The sequence below is a fragment of the Neovison vison genome, chromosome 11, assembly GCF_020171115.1.
Source record: "Neovison vison isolate M4711 chromosome 11, ASM_NN_V1, whole genome shotgun sequence".
Taxonomy (NCBI): domain Eukaryota; kingdom Metazoa; phylum Chordata; class Mammalia; order Carnivora; family Mustelidae; genus Neogale; species Neogale vison.
Window position 1 is genome coordinate 23,215,949 of NC_058101.1, and position 22,407 is coordinate 23,238,355.

Below are 22,407 nucleotides of genomic sequence, written 5' to 3' on the forward strand. Positions count from 1 at the left end.
GAGAAGACATTTGCTTTTCAAATTAGGTGAGATTAACTATTTAAATGTTACACGGATGTTTAGCCGGTGTACCTTGGTACCTCCACACTGCTTGATTACGGCTGGTGTTCTTTTAACATGGCTGTGCCTTACCAGTTAAAATATTTTGAATATCACCCAGTTGATACCTTATTGTGAACATTCACCCTTTGCTGGGAACATATCTATATTATTATAATAATATCATGGCTACTTTACAGTTAGGCAATGTTTCCCTAATCTTATAGATTAAAAAATAGACTTGGGAAAAGTAAGTGACCTTGAGCTTAAAATTGAACCCAGATTTTCCTGACTTCAGAGTCTATTTTGTAATCAAGAAAATTACTCCTGAAGCTTTCTGAATGCATTCTAGATTTGAAGCTTCTACTGTTATTTTAAATTATATTCTTCCTTGAATTCCAATTTCATGTTTTAAAAAATAATAAAGGCCCAGAGTTTTATTACTTACTCCTTCCCTCCTCCTCCTCCTTTTAAAGAAGCTAAAGGAGGAATTTTTATCCTGGCTTGAGTTTTTCTGTTTGTAACTGTTGTCTTTTGAGGCAGATCATCTTTTCCAAAGGAAGTGTAATGACCTTTTCCTTTTTCTCTCTTTCTTTTTCTCTCTTTTTTTTAGGAGCAAACAGTGTTGTGTATCTATCAGTGGGAGGACTGGTTTCATCTGTACAAGAAGGGATAAAGTTTAAAAAACAGAAAGTGGAAAAGCAGGATATTATGATTCAAGAGAATGGGAATGGTCTGGAATGCTTTGAAAAGAATGGTCATTGTACAGCTTGTCTCACTGGAAAATACCCTGTGGAATTGGAATGGTAGCTGGTAGGGACAAATACGATTTTCTAAGATACAAAGTTGGTCAAGAAGTTTTAGTGGTAGTTAACACCCTGTCCATTTACTGTTACTCCCTTGAAACGATGTAAAATGCCACATGCTTATGTTTACCTTTATAAGTTTTGAGATTTCTGAGAAAAGTACCAAAGTGCTTTCTTTAACAATCCTAGATAAATATTTTGGTGTTATCTAGGAATTTGGATGATCCTTTCAGTTTTTATTTCGTAGTTTAGTACTTTGAGGCTACCACTTCTGAGATCATATACATTTAATTTTGCATCAGCAACAGTAATGCAAAGAATAGGTAAATTTCTGTTTTAGTGAATATTGCCAGGCACTATACCTTCCCACAGATTCTTAGAGAATTTTGTGGACTGTTTCTTGAAAGTTATTGAAATTCAGTTGTGGAATATTTTCATAATTGAACCTTGCTAATTGTATAAAATACTACAACATCGGTGTTTCTTTTGTTTTTTGTTATTTCTTTGAAACGCACAAGCATTGGCTAGCCTTTTTTACCTGGTCAGAGAAGGCAGGGGTAAATGGCATTTGGTAGGTCCATGCTTTAAAGAGTTAGAAGGAGGTTAAACGAAGGTGGTATGATGCAAACAGGACATGAGTTAAATAGAACATTTCATGCAAACCTTGAATCCTTTATATCCCAAAAGTGGCAGGTTCCTGGAGTTCTCAGTGTAGTTTTGACCTTGGCTTCCCTGTCTTACAAATATATGCCTTTTTGTGCCTCGCTTTTCCCGCCTGTGCAACGGGGTACTTATATTGCAAGATTTAAAATTATAGAAGTATGAAAAAGTGTCATACTTTTGGAGGTTAGAATCATTTCACCCCTCAATTTTAAGATAGTGCATGATTATTAGGTTTTGAAATGTTGGCTGTTATTCTGAAATTGAGATTTCGTTCTGATAAAGGGAGACATACAGTTTAGCAGTGCTTTGCCATCTGTCTTTGAGATGTCTTAAAAATGATTCTAAAAACAGGTCGGTGGAAGGAGTTTTCCTACATTTGACTATAAAGTATGATTCATACTACTTAGTGCCCTTATAGTATAAGCCCAGCAAGTAACCTAGTACATTTGAAGTAAAAAATAAATTTTTAGATTCTAACAACCTTTTTATCCTTATTAATTATATTCTTTTAATGAAGTGCTTGATCATTTGCAAACATATACACATATATCACACATATATGTATAAATATATATACATAGTTGAAATGATCAAGTAGAAACATGGTAGGGGCCAATTTTGTTTAAGAATCGAGATGACACCTATTTTGGAATTAGCATGCCCATCTAATTCTGAGCATCACCTTATCACTTTTTTCTACTTTTATTTTATTGGGATTTAAGAAACACAGTTTTTTAAAAGTGTTTTCTTATAACATCTGAGATTGAAAATTTTAAGTTGACCTGCCCCCAACTCCTGTTTATGTGAGATTTTTTAAAACATAAAGGTGTTTGTTTCTGTGTTAAGTTACCTTAATTTGATGTATATAGTGTCCAAATCCATTTAGAAATTTAATATTTATTAATAACTGAAATCTTCTGTCTTCATTTGGTATATAGTCTCATATGTTATATTATGTGTGGCAGGCCAAGATAAAATCTTGACAGTTCTTTAAGCCCATATGCAGCGGGCAGTAGCGGGTCACATAACCCTGTGGCAGTGACATAAGCAAATTGGCATTTGAATAAAGCCCTGGGACCATTTGAGTGTATAGCCTCTTGTCTTAAATGTATTCCTCACATCAGCATGGAGGAGACAAGACCTGTGGGTCAATTTTGAATTGGCCTCACTTACATTTGATTTTTAAAAACAAGAGACTCAGGGAAAGTACTAAACCAAAATCTCTGATTTGACTTTTGTGTTTTCCATAGTTTTTTGTCTCCCATTGTTTTTATTTTGTTTTACTGATATGCTTTTATAAAGGAATATGGTACTGTGAGAGTTTGGTAATTCTACAAATTTCTTAATGTTTCTCCATCATGACATTTTATTTCCTAAATTTCTGAAGTCAGTTAAATTACAGTTTTTTACTCTCAAGTGTTGTTTAACTGCTTTAAATTAAAATAAGCAGAGTATTGAAAATCACAAAACAGATAAAAAATGTGTTTTCACAGGATCTTTATTGTGAATTAAACTAAGCCTACTTTTTTGTGACTTCATTGTGATGCGTTGGTGACAAATACATGTAATAAGTAATAAGTGTGTTTAAATATGCGTGTGTGCTTTTTTTTAATAGTGACCTTTATTTAGTGCATTATAATGAATAGCACAGTAGTAGTGACATCCACGCTTCATTCTTGATACCAGCTAGTCAGATCTTATTTCTCTGATCCAGACATTTCAATAAATAGGCCATTGCTTATGAACAGGAAAAAACTCCTGGCTGAGTAGAAAGGACACATAACGTTATTTAAAATGTAATGCTAATAAGTAAGCACTATAATATTAGCAAACTCTGCAGAAGGACTAGTGGGAATGGGGAGTGGAACAGAAGAGGTGTCACAGATTTCCAAAATGTGTGCGTGCATGTGTTTGTGTGTTGGGGGAATTTTTTTTTTAATCAAAGTATGTAAATCAATAAACTGTGGTACATCCAGGCAATAGAATATTATTCAGTCCTAAAAAGAAAAGAGCTAGCAGACCACAGAAAGACACGGAGGGAACTTAAATGCATATTACCAAGGGAAAGAAGCCAGTCTGTGAAAGCTGTATACTGTGCGACTCCCAACTATACGCCATTTTGGAAAAGGCAAAACTGGAGACATGAGGGGTTGGTGGGGAGGAACATATGATAGGAAGGGCACAGAGAATTTTTAGGACCATGAAACGGCTCTCTGTGCTCCTGTGATGGTGGATACATGTCATTATATATTTGTTCCAGCCCATGGTGTACAAAACCAAGTGTAAACCCTAATGTAAACTATAGACTTTGGATGATAATGAGGTGTCCATGTAGGCTTATCAGTTGAAAGATAATGGGGGAGGCTGTGCATGTTTGGGGTTGGGGGGGTTTGTGAGAACTTCGATTTTGCTGTGAACTAAAAGTACTCTAGAAAATAGTCTCTCTCTCTCTCTCTCTTTTTTTTTTAGATTTTATTTATTTGACAGAGACACAGTGAGAGAAGGAACATAAGCAGGAGGAGGAGAAGAAGCAGGCTTCTCGCCAAACAGTGAGCCTGATGTGGGACTTGATCCCAGGATGCTGGGATCACGACCTGAATCGAAGGCAGACACTTAACGACTGCGGCACCCAGGCACCCCAATATAGTCTGTTTTTTAAATAAACATACCAGGGCACCTGGGTGGCTGAGTGGGTTGAAGCCTCTGCCTTCGGCTCGGGTCATGATCTCAGGGTCCTGGGATCGAACCCCGAGTCAGGCTCTCTGCTTGGTGGAGAGCCTGCTTCCTCCTTCTCTCTCTCTCTGCCTGCCTCTCTGCCTACTTGTGATCTCTGTCTGTCAAATAAAACAAGTGAAATCTTTAAAAAAATAAAATAAAATAAACATACCAAGACCCACCTCTAAACAAAAAGTAATATATGCATATATGCTGTTGCCTCTGAAAATCTTGCCCCAGGGCGTCACTTCTTATGCCTTCTTTCTTTGGATTTCAAATAGAGCCTTGTCAACTCCTAAGGAAAATTGCTTTCTTGTTTATAAGTCCAAATGAAAATCCAAGCCTCTCGGGAAAAACTGCAAACCCCTTAGACATTTTAGACTAAGCTATGGTATGCAGTGTAAACTCATTTTTGAATGTGCATAAATTTTTTCTTCTGTAGCTGAGAAGTTGTTAAACGATGACAGGAACCAATACTTCTTTTTTTTTTAAGATTTTATTTATTTATTAGACAAAGATCACAAGTAGGCAGAGAGGCAGGCAGAGAGAGAGAGAGGGAGAAGCAGGCTCCCCTGCCGAGCAAAGAGCCCGATGTGGGGCTCAATCCCAGGACCCTGAGATCACGACCTGAGCTGAAGGCAGAGGCTCAACCCACTGAGCCACCCAGGTGCACCAGAACCAATGCTTTTAACTGTTTTGGAAGTTCTCAGGATCTACCTTAATAACTGAACTCCTTGCCCTGTGACAAAATGGAAAATGATTATACAAAAGGGGCCCACAGCCTTTGAATTTGCTTTACTGAAAATTAATTTGTTTGACATACAGATTGAGGAGATAATTTTGTGTTAACTTGGCTAGGCTGTGGTGCCCAGTTTGTTCAAATACCAATCTAGATTGGTGAAGTTATTTTTTAGATTTGATTAGCATTTAAATCAGTAGACTTAAAAAAAAAAAAAAAGATTGATTTTAGAAAGAGCCTGAGTAGAGGGAGGGGCAGAGGGAGAGAGAGACTCTCAAGTGAACTCCCTGCTGAGCACAGAGCCCCACTCAGTGCAGGGCTCAACGCATGTCGTGCTCAATTCCATGACCCTGAGATCATGACCCGAACCTAAATAAGAGTTGGACACATAACAGACTAAGCCACCAAGGTGCCCCAGCAGTAGACTGAAGAAAGCAGATTACTCTCCAGAATGTGAATGGGCCTCATCCAGTCAGTTGTAGGTCTTTAAGAATAAAGGTGGAGGTTTCTTGGGGCACCTGGGTGGCTCAGTGGGTTAAGCCGCTGCCTTCAGCTCAGGTCATGATCTCGGGGTCCTGGGATCGAGTCCCACATCGGGCTCCCTACTTAGCGGGGAGCCTGCTTCCTCCTCTCTCTCTCTCTCTGCCTGCCTCTCTGCCTACTTGTGATCTCTGTCTGTCAAATAAATGAATAAAATATTTAAAAAAAAAAAAAGGTGGAGGTTTCTTGAAGGTAGAATTTTCAAAATTGCAACACAGAAACCCTGCCAGAGTTTCCAGCCTACTGACCTGCTCTATAGACTTCAAACTTGTTGGCCCTCACAATTTTATGAGCCAGTTTCTTAAAAATACGTGTATCTCTGTCTCTTTCAAACATATACTTCTATATATATATATTTTTTCAAGATGTTATTTATTTGACAGAATGAGAGATCACAGAGAGGCAGAGAGGCAGGTAGAGAGAGGGGGAAGCAGGCTCCCTGCTGAGCAGAGAGCCTGATGTGGGGCTCAATCCCAGGACCCTGAGACTATGACCTGAGCTGAAGGTAGGGGCTTAACCCATTGAGCCACCCAGGCACCCCTTTTATATATTTTATGTAGTATTTGTATGTATATAATGTTATTGGGTCCCCTGCAGAACTTTAATAAAATGGACTCCCTCTTGCGAACAGTGGGACCTCCTTCATCACTTCGTTCTTTCCTAGCCATCTGACAAAACAAGCCTGAATGAACCCAACCACTAATTTTCTCCATCTTCAACTGGGCAGCTGAGCACTGTTAAAGAGTAAATCAAATAACGCCATTATACCAGCTGTGATGCTACAAAGCGCACAACAGGGAGCTAGCCTTGTCTTCAGGGTAGTATGATACTGTGATTTATAATAAATACATGTTTGGTCTTTATCTTATTTCTAGCACAGTTATCCTAAAGTCCTTGAGATTTCCTAAGTGGTAGGAGAAATAAAGGTGTGGTTTAAAAAAAAAAACTCCGGTGTAATCAACATACAGTGCTAAATTAGTTCCAGGTGTGCAATACAGTGATTCAACAGGTCCATACATTACTCGGTGTTCATCATGGGAAGTGTACTCTTAACCCCCATCACCTATTTCACCCATCCCCCACCCACCCACCTCCTCTATGGTAACCACTTGTTAATTCTCTGTGGTTGAGGGTTTTTTGGTTTGCCTTTAATAAAGGTGTCACTATTCATAACAAACTCTTTTCAACCACACCTGAGTTTATGTGAATGAGGTGACTTTCTAAAAACACCTATGAACAAGGACTACTTGCCTTGGGAACTAACCATGTGATCATCAGGTTGAACATCCAGCCCCATCTTGTCTTTGACGGAGGGGAGAGGAGCTACAGATTGAATCAACTGGTAACGCCCAATGATCTAATTAATCACGTCCTCGGGGCGCCTGGATGGCTTGGTTGTTGATTGTTGGGCATCTGCCTTCCGCTCAGGTCTTGATCCCCGGGTCCTGGGATCGAGCCCCCACATCATGCTCCCGGCTCTGCAGGAAATCCTCTTCTCCCTCTTCCACTCCCCCTTCCTCTCTTGCTATGCCTCTGTCAAATAAATTTCTAAAAATCTTTAAAAAATTAATCATGCCTGGGGCACCTGGCCTCTGCAGCCTCTGCCTTGAGCTCAGGTCATGATCTCAGGGTCCTGGAATCGAGCCCCGCATTGGGCTCTCTGCTCAGCAGGGATCCTGCTAGCGCCCCCCGCCCCGCCTGCCTCTGCCTACTTATGATCTCTGTCAAATAAATAAAATCTTTTTAAAAAATTAATCATGCCCTCATAATTAAGCATATAAAAACCCGGAAGGACACAGGGTATGGAGAACTTCCGGGTTGGTGGCATGGAGACTCGCGTGACTGGTATGCTTGGAGAGCATGGTAGCTCCATGCTCCCTTTCCACATACCTTGTCCTCTGCGTTTCTTCCAACTGGCTCTTCCTGAGTTAATTGTGGGTTGGATGGAAAACCCACACATTGGAGGTAAGGTCAAGGATAATCAAAATTGTTTATGAAATTTTTATTCTTAAAAGAAATGACATTGGCAACTGAGATGAATGGAGAATTAGGTGAAAAGAAGTGAAGTTAGAATGCATCAATAAATGGACAAAGGATCAGCAAGGTTCTGGGATAGGCATTTGATATTTCCCAGGAATTGATGTAGTGGAGGGAGAAGAATAAAAAGATAGTTGGGGAGACAGGTGCATACGAAATGAAACTGTTTTCAAGGTACTTAACTATTTAGTATAAGAAGTCAAAGAAATAATGCAGCTGTTGCCAGGTTCTGTAAGAAGTATAAGTCACCGTTTGGAAAGGGTCTAGGCTTGTACCCTACTGAAAAGCTATTACTGTCACTGTTTCATGGTAGTAGACCTGAGATTTCTGGGTCAAAGAGAAATGCATTGCTCATGGCAAAAAGTGGCCAGAACTTCTTTTGTCAGTTCCCCATGTTTCCCAAGTCCCACTGGGGAGATGGAGTTAGGCAGAGATGGATGTCTGCACTTGCTGTGAGTTGTGTGACAGGAAAGGAATATTAAGTTTGGGGGATTTGCTTTTATAGTAAATGGAAGCAAACCTGCTCCTTGGGAAAAACATTACCTCAGGTCTGGAGATCCATCACCCCAAACAGCCAGGCCTGACAAATGACCTGAATAAAAAGCAATCAATACCTTGTGTTTCTGGCATACCCAGCAAGAATTTGCAAGGACACTCAGGACCACGGCAGAGTGTCCCTCCCAACAGTATGCTGGGTTCATGGGATGGTGAGGGGAGGTAAATTCTAATACAAGCGTTGAAGAAAGGCACCAAGGAGGTGGTTTTATTTTTTATGATTTATTTGTTAGCACACGAGTGATCTCAGGCAGAGGGAGAAGCAGGCTCTCTGCTGAGCAGGGAGCCTGATGTGGGACTCAATCCCAGGACCCTGGGATCATGACCTGAGCCACAGGCAGAAGCCTAACCGACTGAACCACCCAGACGTCCCAAGGAGGTGATGTTTAAGCTGTGTTTTCATAAAAGGGGTAAATGTTCATCAAGCAGACTTGGGGAGAAGAAAGGGTATTTCAGCCTGAAACCCTGCCAGAACACGGGTGTGGATATTTGGCTCAGAAGATTTACTAGGGTCTTAATCATAGCTGAACTTCCAGGACCATGTATGAGGAATATGGAGGGTAGGAGAGCTGTGGTTAAGTGTTACAGGTAGGGTTAGATAATGAGCCATCCTCTTTATCTTGGTAAGGTGTCTGAATGTCTTCCTGCAGCCAATGAGAGACCACTAAAGAAGGTCTTAAGCAGGAGAATGCTATGATTTTTTTTGAAAAAAGACTATATTTATTTCACAGAGAGATCACAAGTAGCCAGAGAGTCAGGCAGAGAGAGAGGCTTCCTGCTGAGCAGAGAGCCCCATGCAGGGCTCAATCCCAGGACCCTGAGATCTTGACCTGAGCTGAAGGCAGATACTTAACCCACTGAGCCACCCAGGCACCGCAGAAGAATGCTATGATTAATCTGATATATATTTTAGAATTACCATTCTAGATTACCAGGTAAAAATGGTGTTTTGAACTTAGTCTTCTGCATTTGCTTCCTCTTAAGACCCCCTGAAAGTGACAGTAAAGGGATTTAAGAGTCCTAAACTCTCAAGGATAGAGGAAAAGATTCTGGAGGCAAAAGCAAAGGGCTCAGCTGATTTGGAAAAACTAAATTCTAAACCAGCAGCGGCAAAGCCAATAAACAATCCTATTTACACCACAGAACCTCTTAAAAAACTGAGAAGTTGGCTTCTGGAAAGGGGTGACGAGGATAACAGCATTGGAAGTTCATTTAGGAATGAGTTACATCTTTGTGCCCCTACCTATCACCCCTGTATAGCCTAATTCTGAAGGCCATTGTGTTCAGGAGAAAGTAAAACAATGTCTTTGGGGTTTTTTGTTGTTGTTGTTCTCTCTTCTTAAAAATTAAAAAAAAAAAAAAAGAGTTGAGAGAGAGCATGCATGAGCTGGAGGGGCAGAGAGAGAAAGAATTCTTGAGATTTCTGAGCACGGAACCCTATGGGGGCTCAATCTGACAACCCTGAGATCATGACCTGAGCTGAAACCAGAAGTTGGACCTTAACTATCTGGGCCACACAGGTACCTTTTTAATAAAAAAAATTTTTTTAAAGATTGTATTTATTTGAGAGAGTGGCCATGACCGGTGGGGGAGGGACAGGGAGAAGCAGACTCCCCACTATGCAGGGAGCCCTCAGGACCCTGGGATCAAGATCTGAGCTGAAGGTGGACTCTTAATTGACTGAGCCACCCAGGTGTCCCTTAATTGTAAGTGGTCTCCTCACCCGGCATGGAGCCCAATGCAGGGCTTGGACTTACAACGCTGAGATTAAGACCTGAACTGAGGTCGAGTTGGACATTCAACCGACTGAGCCCCCCTGGTGCCCCTAAAACAATGTCTTCATATTGGAGGACATTAGAAACCTGAAATTAGAATTAAGTGATAAATTTTATACTCAATTCTGAGACACACACCCCCAAACATACACCAAGCCCTTTTCTCTCAACTTGATTTTCAACAAGTTTGTTGATCAAGTCAAATGTCCCACTTTTATTTTTTTAAAAGATTTTATTTATTTGTCAGAGAGAGAGAGTACACACAAGAAGACAGAGTGGCAGGCAGAGGCATCAAGAGAAGCAGGCTCCCTGCCGAGAAAGGAGCCTGATGTGGGACTCGATCCAAGGACCCTGGGATCATGACCTGAGCCGAAGGCAGCAGCTTAACCAACTGAGCCACCCAGGCGTCCCAAATGTCCCACTTTTAAATATGCACAGGTAATTCACAACTACCAGATACCCCAGGAAGCCTCTCATGTGGAAGACAGTGTCCAAAACCAACAGAAGAAAAAAAAAAAAAGTAGATTGTACAAGGGGAAAAAACAACTTAAAAAAAAACCTATCATTACTATCCAAGTTGAAATTTTATAATAAAACCAACACCCCTCTAGCAGCAATACAGAGTTAGAGCCAAGCGAGGCTAGATAGGCTTTAGGGAAAAGCTGACCAAGAAGACCTGAACTAAGGTAGCAGTAGCAGAAATGAAGATGTGAGCGTTTTAAAAAGGCAGATTGAGGCCCCTCAGTAGAAAACTTAATGAGAAGCTATGGGGATGGAGGTCCACGAATCTAGAATCTTTGTTTAACATCATCACAGGTGATTCTGATGTAGTCAGCTGACTTTGAGGAGTGGAGACAGGCTCTGATTGGATATAGGAGGGTAAAGAAAAAGGCGAGGGTGGTATCTAGGTTTCTTTGCTGGCTGGATGATGGTGTTATTCTCAAATACAGAAACGTATGGGGACAACACCGCCCGCCCCCCCAATAGTTTGAGTAGGCTGTGGTACATCCGTGTGAAACCATTGTGCAAGGATGGATCTATCTCTTGCTTGGCTTACTGATAGTTTCTTGCCACTGACCCCTAAGGACAAGAGGATGTCCCATGACTTTTCATATATAGTCAATACTGGGTGGTCTTCTCAGTCCTTAAGCAAAAATTTAAAAAACCTGATCACTTCATCTCTGCTGTTGCAGAGTAGCTTAAAAATAACACTTATTGTTTCCCTTGACACCTGTAATAGTTTACATGTCTCCAACTGTAATAACTTGTTAACCAATTATTATTCAGGCATATAGCTTAGGTAACTCTCTCCCCCGCCCCCGACCTATTTTATTGCGACTACTGTACGCTGAAAATTTCTTAATCATCGTTTAAATCTGTTTCTTGCAATTAAAATGTCAGCCCAATTTTAACAGGGACCTCCTTTGCAGGGTTCATCACGGCACTCAGTCTTCCAAACTCTACTTCTACTCTCAGAAAATGTCAGATGGATTAAGTCCATTTACTATTGCATTTCACCGCTATATCACCTTCCTTCCCATCAAGCCTAGACAGTCTCTTTCTCTCCACTTTGTGGACAAGGAGAGAGCGGTTTCAAATTAAAGTATCTCACCCGAGTTTAAGTATGAAAGGGCATGATTCTAAGCTGGTCAGCTCCAAAGTCTTGGCAAACCCTGTCCAAAATCCAGCGTGACAACAACAGGTGTCAGAGTTGAGCGCAGTAGGCAGAAGCAGTGCCAGATCTCCTCCCAGGTTGCCGCAAGATCATCCGGAAGGGGCAGGGCAGCGAGACACCATCAGCCCTCGGTCGCTTCAGCTGACGTCAATGCAGCGACGCAGAAGATCACGCGAGAGCCGGTGCCTCTCAGATCCCGGCGGCCCGTGCGGTGGATAAGCGTTACGGCTTGTGGGTAATGGTTGCTTTCACGTGTGTTGCGGGAGATGCTGGGTTCGGTCTTTTGGAAGGTCCGGATGGGCTAAAGCCTCTGCCGCAGTCCTCAGGCCTTCTGAGTGAGTCTCGCAGGAGGCTGCATCCAGCGGGGGCCTGTGTGAGGGAACTGAAGTAGGGGGAGGCTTCAGGCTGGGTGTGCAGCTTCGTTCAGCCTCAGGGCCACCGCCTAGTCCGGGGTGTGACAGTGGCGTCTGGCAGGTTGGTGGCGTGCAGAGGCTGAACTCATCTGTGTGATCTCTCCAGGGTTACCCAGCCTCAGACCCTTTGCCGCTTCGTTCTGAAAGAAAGAAATCTGCTCTACTGTTTGCTCGTATGGTTTGAAAGAGCGAACGAAAGTGTTTGGGGAGCTACAGAGTGCATTGTTACTAAATGTCATTGCATAATGTAAATTAAGAAGCCAATGGATGCAGCACAGTAACGTTTCTAGATTATTTAACTGTCTTTTTAAAATAACTGGTAGGAGCACCTGAGTGGCTCAGTGGGATAAGCCTTTGCCTTTGGCTCGGGTCATGATCTCAGGGGCCTGGGATGGAGCCCCCACATCCGATTCTCTGCTCAGCAGGGAGCCCGCTTCCCCCTCTCTACCTGCCTCTCTGCCTAATTGTGATCTGTGTCTGTCAAATAAATAAAATAAAAAATCTTCAAAAAAAATAAAGTAACTGATAAGGTAGGAAGAGAACCCTTGGAGCACGAGAATTTGTTGACACTCTTAAGACCTTGGTAACTTAATAGCGTCTACTGTTGTAAAGGAAGTAGCGAATATGCATTACATACAAAATCTGCTTACCAGATTTCCTCCCCTCCATGAGGGGAGGTCTCAGAAATGTTTGGGAGTCGAATAAGTATATATTTTTTTACTGGAGAGAATGTATTTGATTGATTAAAAAAAAAAAACCTCACACAATAGATCTTGCCTTAAGTTTCTGTAGCAACCACCAGGGAACTGGCAGTTAAAAGTATAAAAACAGGGCGCCTGGGTGGCTCAGTGGGTTAAGCCGCTGCCTTCGGCTCAGGTCATGATCTCAGGGTCCTGGGATCGAGGCCCGCATCGGGCTCTCTGCTCAGCAGGGAGCCTGCTTCCTCCTCTCTCTCTGCCTGCCTCTCTGCCTGCTTGTGATCTCTCTCTGTCAAATAAATAAATAAAATCTTTTAAAAAAAAAAGTATAAAAACATCTGAATTATATAGATATGTGTGTTGAGTGTTGCAATTTGCTATGAAAATATTTTTTAAAAGTTTAAGCTTTATAATCTTTCCCCTTTGATGTTAAGTATTTTGGAGAATAATAATCAGAATGTCCTCATGTGAAAAATACTTAACTGCTGTAATTGTGTTTGCATTAAAAATGCATTTTGGGGGGGCATACAGTATAGCATTTTATACATACAGTATACATACAGTATAACATTTTTGTGAAAATGCCTTATAATGTGAGCAATTTGTTACTGATAGCAGGAGACAGTGATGGCAGATCTGCACTGACTGTACCTCCTGTAATAAACGTATTTGGAATAATTAATGCATGCTATGAACAGTCTTTATCCAATTTGTGTGTATGAGGAAAAATTCAATCTTTTTATCTTGTACATTACAGCAGAGAATATAGAAATGCTTATTAAAAACTACACTACAGTGAGATTTTTACATTTTGTATTTAGATATCCTAACATTTTCAAACCTTATGGATCTTAATGGTGGTTGGTTCATTTTGCACTCGTTAGGAACGTTCTGTTTTCTAATTCATATAAAATTTTTTAAAAGATTTTATTTATTTGATAGAGCGCAAGCCGGGGGAGGCAGAGAGAGAGGGAGAAGCAGGCTCCGGGCCGAGCAGGGGGTCCCATGCGGGACTCAATTCCAAGATCCTGGGATCATGACCGAAGCCGAAGGCAGACGCTCAAGGGTCTGAGCCACCCAGTCTCCCCTAATTCATATAAATAAAATTATATAGGTAACAGTTTATTTTATTTTGAATCAATGAAATCAGTTCAAATATGTATACGCAAGTAAGAAAAAAAACTAGGCTACTTCGTAAATCTTGCTTTTGAAATATGGAAAGGAGTTCATAGAAGAGAAGAAAATCACTTATATCTCAAGGAAATACCAGCAGTTGTTTCTTAACCGATGATCCCTAAAAATTTTTTTTGATGAAATACTGTTTAAAATCTTTGTATTTTTATTGAAGTTCAGAGAATATTAATAGAATGCTTTGAGTTGTAATGCTGTAATTTAAATGAATTTATTGGGAATTTAAATGTAGAGAATAAAGAGGTTATTCAGCATTTATAAAAGGGACTATTTGTGATCTCTGAAATATTATAATAAATAATATAGTTTATGTATAGTGGACTAAAATTGGGTGGATGTAGGTAGTTCTTTTCTTTTTTCTGTCAAGGGTTTATTGTGCTGTCACTTAAGTTCAGTTCCTAAAAGCACAGTTTATTCCCATTAGTCTTTTCAAAGACAGTGTGCAGGATTTTAACCACTTTGCCTTAATCTGGGATGATAACCAAAAAAAGAGAAAAAAAAGCATGTAGTTTTATTGGTTAATTTTTTTGTTTTTTCCTATTGTGGGCAGTCGATAGAGACTACATTTTTACCTGATTTTTTCTCCCCTGTATATACCACTCCTCTCCCAAATTTTCTTCCGGCACTGACCCAGTGTTAGGTCAGTGGTATCAAATTAATTTTCAACCACCTTGTCTCACCACAGATCATTCCTGGGCTCTGAGATTAATTATGTTTTTGATATATTTATTTTTGTGAGGATTGATTTATATAGAAGTTTCCCTCTCTCTTTCTCATCCTACCAGGTTCCCTAAAATTCTCTGTTCCCATAATATTTCTGTATGTAGGTGGAGTTCTCTGCTACCCATGATGCTTAGAGAAACTTCAGTGAAATGACTCTTCAAGAACTGGTGCATCAGGCTGCCTCCATTTATTCAGATAAAATAGCTGTATGTTTTGATGAGTGTAACAGCCAGCCTCCAGTTTATTATACCTATAAAACTGTGGTTACTGTTGCTTCAGAATTATCAAATTTCCTACAATTACACTGTGACTTTCAAGGAATTCGGGAAGTTGGTCTCTACTGCCATCCTGGGATAAACTTACCCTCTTGGATTTTAGGGTAATTGTTTTAATATTAAAATTTTAGTTTTCTAACCTAATTTATAATTCTTTAATACACAGAATATGTTGTAATTTAATACTCTGTTTACTATTTTATTTTTATGTATTGCTTGTTCGATTGTAAGCTGATGGAATTCATATTTACCCCCAAATTATTGTTTTTTAAAGATTTTATTTATTTATTTGACAGAGCACCTATGCACAAGCAAGGGAGACAGCTAGGGGGGTCCAGAACCCTGGGATCATGACCTGAGCTGAAGGCAGATGCTTAACCGAATGAGCCACCAAGGCACCCATACCCCAAGATTACTTTTAATCATTAAAGTTAATATAAGTTTATTTAGGAGAGACCAGAAGTTTTTGCTAATAGAATACTTATATATCTCCAAAATATAAGGGTTTCTTTTGTCTGTCAAAAGAAAACAGTCATAAAGAAAACAGTCATAAATTCTGTTATATCAAAGAAAACAAGTGTTTCAGAAATAATGTAACTGGTTTTTCCCCCCTGAGACAAAGTTTTAGGTACTCGGGTATTTAGTAAGTGAATGAATGAGTAAATAAGAGTTTTGGATGATGGTTCATAAAAACTGAGCTAGGAACTGAGGAAGACACTGATTTAAATGATCATTTGCAAAATGTTCATTGAGTTGTTCTAGAATATTATTCTTACATAGTGATTTCTGTACTAGGTTCTGCAGTAAATAAGAGCTGCTAAAAAATTAGAAAAGTTGATATTCATCCCATGGGGTGTGTGTTAGTAGATTAATTGTATAAGTGTAAAGCAAAAAAAGTAATTTTTTAAAAAATTTTAAAAAATGTACTTCCATCCAATCATTGACAAATTTTATTGATAATTTCCTACAAAAATCTATTGTCCCCAAAATAATACCTCTAAGTATATATACCTACATATACTTTTTAAAAAGTTTTATCTTGAAGTAATCTCTACATCAAAGTGAGGCTCAAACCCACAACCCCAAGATCAAGAATCGTATGCTCTATTGACTGAGCCAGCCAGGTCGCTCTACCTCAAAGTAATTTTATTTAAATAACTAACTGATTTTGGATCTTATTGCCACTTAAAAATCAATTTTAAAGTTGTTTCCCCCCCCCCGCCCAAGGTTTCCTGGTTTTGGCGAAATGTCATTTGTAGTATAGATGGTATTAATCTGCATACTAGTAAGTTACATGTGGATATTTACCTTACATTATTATAGATAAGAAAGAAGACTCTGCTATTATATGGTATTTTAGTAGTGATGTTAACCAAGTATATCGGACTTAATACATTATCTTTAAAAAATCTTGGATTGGGGCACCTGGGTGGCTCAGTGGGTTAAGCCTCTGCCTTTAGCTCAGGTCATGATCCCAGGGTCCTGGGATTGAGCCCCGAATCGGGCTCTCTGCTAAGCAGGGAGCCTGCTTCCCCCTCTCTGCCTGCTTCTCTGCATACTTGTGATCTCTGCCTGTCAAATAAATAAAAAATAAAATCTTTAAAAAAAATAATAAAAAATCTTGGATTTCTGTATATTAAGTGATAAAAATTTAATAGTGGATATTCTCTCTTAAAGACAAAATAAAAATAACTGTAACCAAATATGTGTCAAGAAAAATATTGAGCATTTCTGATATAGTCAATAGTGAAGTACATAGAGAAATTGAAATACTTAAAGATGACTTTCAGCAGATCTTCTGTGCTGACTCTGAACTATCTCTTTAGAATTCTCCAAGTCCCTGCTGCTTATGCTCCGGTTGATCCAGATTCACCACCAGCATTATCAACTCATTTTATGAAAAAATGTAATCTAAGTTATATTCTTGTTGAAAAACAGCAAATTAATGTAAGTGTGTGTATTTAAATTGGGGTTTTAAAAAAAATGTGTTTATCTTTCAGTTGAAGACCTGATGTGTCTGTCTGAAAATCTTTTTCAGCTTTTCTAACTACAGTTTTTCAATCTCAGCACTGTTGACATTTTGGGTTGGGTAATTGTTGTGAGGAGTGTCCTGTATATTACAGGTCGTTTTAGTAACATTCCTAGTTTCCACCCCCTGGATGCCAGTAGCACTGCTCCCCTTAGCCCCCATGAGTTGTGACAACCAAAATTGTCTTCAGAAATTACCAGATGTCTCCTGGAGGCACCTTTTATCCCCTACTTTCTGTTGAGAAACACTGCTCTATAGCATGAACATATGTTCTAAATGTGTACTAAGGTACTGCATTGTTTCAAATTTCCTTTCCCTTTCCAAAGCTGTTTCTATACTAGGAAAATTTTATAATACTTGCCACAGATATAAAAGATAAATGTTTCAACTTACAGTAGTCAGCAACATTAAAGAATTATAACCAGGCTTAAATTTTGAAAAAGAGATTAGCTCTTAAACCAGACTTCCTGGAAAACTAAATTAATTTTTTAATTTTTTAAATGACTGCCAACCAGAAACCTAGCCTAGGAACACTGCTTTATGGGAAATATTTGGTGTTAGGTGTTCATCAAGATGCATCCCATGTTTCATTATTTATTTTTAAAATAGTCTTTTTACCAAGAGAAATAGAACATTATAGAACATAATGTAGCTTGTTTTTACCCTTTTTCTGTCTGAACCAGTTTATATTTGAGGGAACTGAAGTGCATTCCACTTGTGTATATCTCCATCTGTATGTAAAACAAAAATTATCAAGAGCTTGAGATGTAGAGGACTTCCTAGAGAATCATGCGTATTAAAGTCTCTAGAAAGAGACAACTGAGGTGTAATAGGCTACATATAATGGGTTAATATTCTTTAAATCTATTCATGTCTAGACAAGAAATTGGTTATTTTCTTGATGTAAGCAAAACTAAAATGGGGATGTGACGTTTGTTTTTCTTAACCTTGTTGAAAGTTTTTAAAAATAGGTGGTTGGTGTGAGAATTGTCAGTATCAGGTATTCTTTCTAACTGCTTATAAGGAGTTGGGCACATAGAAAATCCCCTAGAGGGGCGCCTGGGTGACTCAGTGGGTTAAGCCTCTGCCTTTGGCTCAGGTCATGATCTCAGGGTCCTGTGATTGAGCCCTGCATCGGGCTCTGCTCAGCGGGGAGCTTGCTTCCCTCTCTCTCTCTGCCAGCCTCTCTGCCTATTTGTGATCTCTGTCAGATAAATAAATAAAATCTTAAAAAAAGAAAAGAAAATCCCCTAGAAAGTACCTTGCTTAATGTTCCATGACTTTTTTTTTTTTTTAAGATTTTATTTACTTATTTGACAGAGATCACAAGTAGGCAGAGAGGCAGGCGAGGGGGAGGGGAGCAGGCTCCCTGCTGAGCAGAGAGTCTGACCTGGGGCTCCATCCCAGGACTCTGAAATCATGACCTAAGCTGAAGGCAGAGGCTTTAACCCACTGAGCCAGGCAGGCGCCCCTGTTCCATGACTTTGCTGTGAGTTTTCCTCCTTAACACATGAGCCGTCAAGAAGTATTTATTGAACATGAACAATATGCTCAGCATCCACTAGAGCAGTGGTTCTCAGCTGGAGATTTGTCCCTCCCAGCAGACATTTGGCAATGTCTGGAGTTGTTTTGTTTTGTTTTGTTTTTTTTTATAATGCTGGCAGTAGGGACACCTGGGTAGCTCAGGTGGTTTGGTGTCTGCCTTTGGCTTGGGTCATGATCTCAGGTCCTGGGATTGAGTCCCAAGTGGGGCTCCCTACTCAGTGGGGAGCCTGCTTCTCCCTCTCCTTCGGCCATTCTCCCTGCTTGTGCTCTCTTGAGCTCTTTCAAATAAATAAAATCTTAAAAAGATAAATGCTGGCAGTAGGGGTGCCACTGGTGTCTGGTGGTTAGAGGCCAAAAGTACTGCTAAAAATCCTACAAAGCACAGTATGTGTTGTCCCTTACAAGGATTTGTCTGGTCCAAAATGTCCAGATTGTCCAATTTATCTGGTCCAAAATGTCAAAATGTTGAGATTGAGAAATGCTACAAGTTGTTTGGGAAGGCATTAGGGTGTGAAAGAAGCCCGAGACCTGATTCTTGCCTTCTAGCTGCTTATAATACACAGTTGACACTAGGACAGCACAAGTTTGAACTCTGCAGGTTCACTTACACTTTTTTTTTTTTAAGATTTTATTTATTTATTTGACAGAGAGAGATCACAAGTAGGCAGAGAGGCAGGCAGAGAGAGAGAGGAGGAAGCAGGCTCCCCGCTGAGCAGAGAGCCCGATGCAGGACTCCATCCCACGACCCTGAGATCATGACCTGAGCCCAAGGCAGTGGCTTAACCCACTGAGCCACCCAGGCGCCCTCACTTACACTTTTTTAGTAAACACAGTATAGTACAGTATCACACACATATTTTCTTGTGTTTTTCTTTTTAGCATTGATAGATTTTAATATGGTCATATTTGAATTCCACATTTGCCCCCAAAATATCCTTTTAGCTTTTTGTGGGGAGAGATTCAAAGTCTGGTCAAAGATCCTAGAATGGGGCGCCTGGGTGGCTCAGTGGGTTAAGCTGCTGCCTTCGGCTCAGGTCATGATCTCAGGGTCCTGGGATCGAGTCCCACATGGGCTCTCTGCTCAGCAGGGAGCCTGCTTCCTCCTCTCTCTCTCTGCCTGCCTCTCTGCCTACTTGTGATCTCTCTCTGTCAAATAAATAAATAAAATCTTAAAAAAAAAAAAGATCATAGAATGCATCCACTTCTCATACTTCCTTAATATCCTTTCATCTAGAACAGCTCCCCTGCCCTTTTAAATTTTTTTTCGTGACCTACACATCTTTTAGAAATCAGTTATTGAGGTTTAATATACATATAAAAATCACCAATTTTATGTGTATATTTTAAAAGATTTTTTTATTATTTATTTATCTGTATCTGGAATGGTTAACATTCTCCATAACACTAGCTTTCTTGGATCATGTGCTCTGCATTAGCTATTTGCCTAATAAAGTACCCCTCTTTACTTGGATCAAAGCTACTTATAACCCAGACATTACATATGATGTAGCAATTTCAGACCTACCAGCGTTAAATTCAGTCTCCTCTGTTCCCATTAACATTTCAAGTATATTCATTTTCACAGTTGCCCTACTATTGTATGTTTTTATGTCTTTTTAAAATTTTTATTTATTTGTAGTTTTTAAGATTTTTATTTATTTATTTGTTTATTTGACAGAGAGAGATCACAAGTAGGCAGAGAGGCAGGCAGAGAGAGAGAGGAGGAAGCAGGCTCCCCGCCGAGCAGAGAGCCCGATGCGGGACCTGATCCCAGGACCCTGGGATCATGACCCGAGCCGAAGGCAGAGGCTCAACCCACTGAACCACCCAGGAGCCCATATGTCTTTTTATTTTGAAGGTGACATTGAAAGTAAGGAAAGCACTATATTCTTACAGGTTTTTAATATTTTTTAATCCCCAGTTATATAGAAGTACTCAAAACCATGTTGAAGAAAAGGAGTAAATTAATATTTTGTATTACTTCTATGTAAAAAAGAATGTTTTTTAACATATTAGTATTATGAACTTTGTTTCCCATGTAACAGAAATTCAAATCTTCCTACGAAACATTATTGAATTATGATACACTTAAAGAACATAATGACCTAGTACTCTTCAGGCTTCACTGGAAAAATGTTGAAGTGAGCTTGATGCTAAAGGACAGAAAACAGAAATATGAAAAAGAAAAAATGACAAACAGCACAAATTCTGAGAACAGCAATGAAGAAAAGTCAGAAGAGCACATGGATGCGAGGTTAAAGCATTGCTTGGCCTATGTTCTCCATACATCCGGCACTACGGGGATACCTAAGATTGTCAGAGTCCCTCATGGATGTATAGTGCCAAACATCCAACATTTTCGGTGAGCTCTGTGCTTCAAATCCTTCTTCAAAACTTGTATTTTAAAGGAGAAAAAACATTTTTTTAAAGATTTCTTATTTATTTATTTGACAGAGAATTCACAAGTAGAGAGGCAGGCAGAGAGAGGTGGGGAGGCAGGCTCCCTGCTGAGCAGAGAGTCTGATGTGGAGCTCGACCCCAGGACCCTGGGATCATGACCTGAGCTGAAGGCAGAGGCTTTAACCCACTGAGCCACCCAGGCACCCCAGAAAAAAATTTTTTAAAAGATTTTAATGTATTTCCTAGACAGCGGGAGAGCACAAGCAGGGGCAGTAGGATAGGGAGAAAGAGGCTTCCCCCTGAGCAGAGAGTCTGATGTGGGGTTCTCATTCCCAGGACTGTTGGATCATGACCCAAGCTGAAGGCAGACACTTAACCAACTGAGTCACCCAGGCATCCCAAAAACATTTTTTTAAGTAAAATCTCCCCCCAATGTGGGACTTGAACTCATCACCCCGAGATCAAGAGTTGCATGTTTTACCAACTGAGCCAGTTGGTGGCACCCCAAAGGAAAAGTTTAATTTTTATTTATTTATTTTTAAAGAATTCAAGAGAGAGCAAGCAAGCACAAGCAGCAGGGAGGAATAGAGGGAGAGGGAGAAGCAGATTCCCTGGTGAGCAGGGAGCCCAACACTGGGCTGGATCCCAGGACTCTGGGATCATGACCTGAGCTGAAAGCTGATGTTTAAGTGACTTGAGCCACCCAGGCGCCCCGTCAAGGGAGAAATTTTAATCTCTGTTCATTATAACTATTTTTAATTTTCTTATTTATTTATTTTTAAAGGTTTTATTTATTTACTTGACAGAGAGGGATCACAAGTAGGCAGAGAGGCAGGCAGAGGGGAGAGGGAAGCTGAGCAGAGAGCCCCAGTTGGGGCTCGATCCCAGGACCCTGAGATCATGACCTGAGCTGAAAGCAGAGGCTTCACCCACCAAGCCACCCAGGCTCCCCTATAACTATTTTTTTTAAAAATCGATTCATTTATTTGAGAGAGCATGCACGTGAGTGGGTAGGAGGAGCAGAGAGAGAGGGAGAGACTCTCAAGCTGACTCCCGCTGAGTGCGGGGCGTGATGTGGGGCTCAGTCTCATGACCTGAGATCATGACCTGAGCCAAAATTGAGAGTCACACACTTTAACTGACTGAGCCACCCACATGTTCCTGTTTTTTAGAACTCCTGTTCCTAAACTGATAGTCATAAGTAATTGGGTCTCTTGCTTTGGCTGTATCTGAACTTGAGTCCTTTGCAGGTTAGGACTTCACCTTTCTGATCCAGACCTGGAGCCAAACAGGGAGCAAACAAATGATGGTTGAAGCTTTGCTTCTAAGTTATTAATAAGAAGGAAGTGTATTCCTGGCGGAAGTGTGGGAGAAAGGAGGAGTTTGGCTTGCTAGCGTGTGCCAGGGCAGAGCTGAGGAAGGAGTGGGAGGGCAGGAGCCTTGTGACCTGAGGGGCAGGAGCCCCTTATGTCTTGTTGAAGAATCTTGCACTTAAATCCAGTAGACGTGAAAAGATTTGGATTTCATTAAGCTCATTCTTACAGCATTGTAGAATCTGCTTTGCTCATCAGGAAATGAAAAATCTCTAT

General features: G+C 40.2%; 2 protein-coding genes across 6 annotated transcripts in view; both read left to right on the plus strand.

The window, feature by feature from the left end:
* The window catches only part of PPAT (phosphoribosyl pyrophosphate amidotransferase), a 37,538-nt gene extending 34,447 nt beyond the window's left edge, over positions 1 to 3,091 (plus strand). Inside the window, exon 11 of the mRNA XM_044225226.1 lies at positions 653 to 3,091. Coding sequence (XP_044081161.1) covers positions 653 to 849 — 197 coding nt within the window. The 3' untranslated portion in view covers positions 850 to 3,091. The remainder of the gene's footprint in view (positions 1 to 652) is intronic.
* An 8,686-nt stretch (positions 3,092 to 11,777) lies between these two features.
* AASDH (aminoadipate-semialdehyde dehydrogenase) overlaps positions 11,778 to 22,407 on the plus strand; it is a 37,407-nt gene continuing 26,777 nt past the window's right edge. For 3 of the 5 annotated variants that reach the window (XM_044224983.1, XM_044224986.1, XM_044224987.1), the window contains exons 1-4: positions 11,778 to 11,879; positions 14,674 to 14,948; positions 16,671 to 16,791; positions 20,464 to 20,780. In XM_044224983.1, coding sequence (XP_044080918.1) covers positions 14,719 to 14,948; positions 16,671 to 16,791; positions 20,464 to 20,780 — 668 coding nt within the window. In that variant the 5' untranslated portion in view covers positions 11,778 to 11,879; positions 14,674 to 14,718. Of the gene's footprint in view, positions 11,880 to 12,004; positions 12,019 to 14,673; positions 14,949 to 16,670; positions 16,792 to 20,463; positions 20,781 to 22,407 lie in introns of those variants that run through there. The other 2 variants (XM_044224985.1, XM_044224988.1) reach the window with 2 other exon arrangements.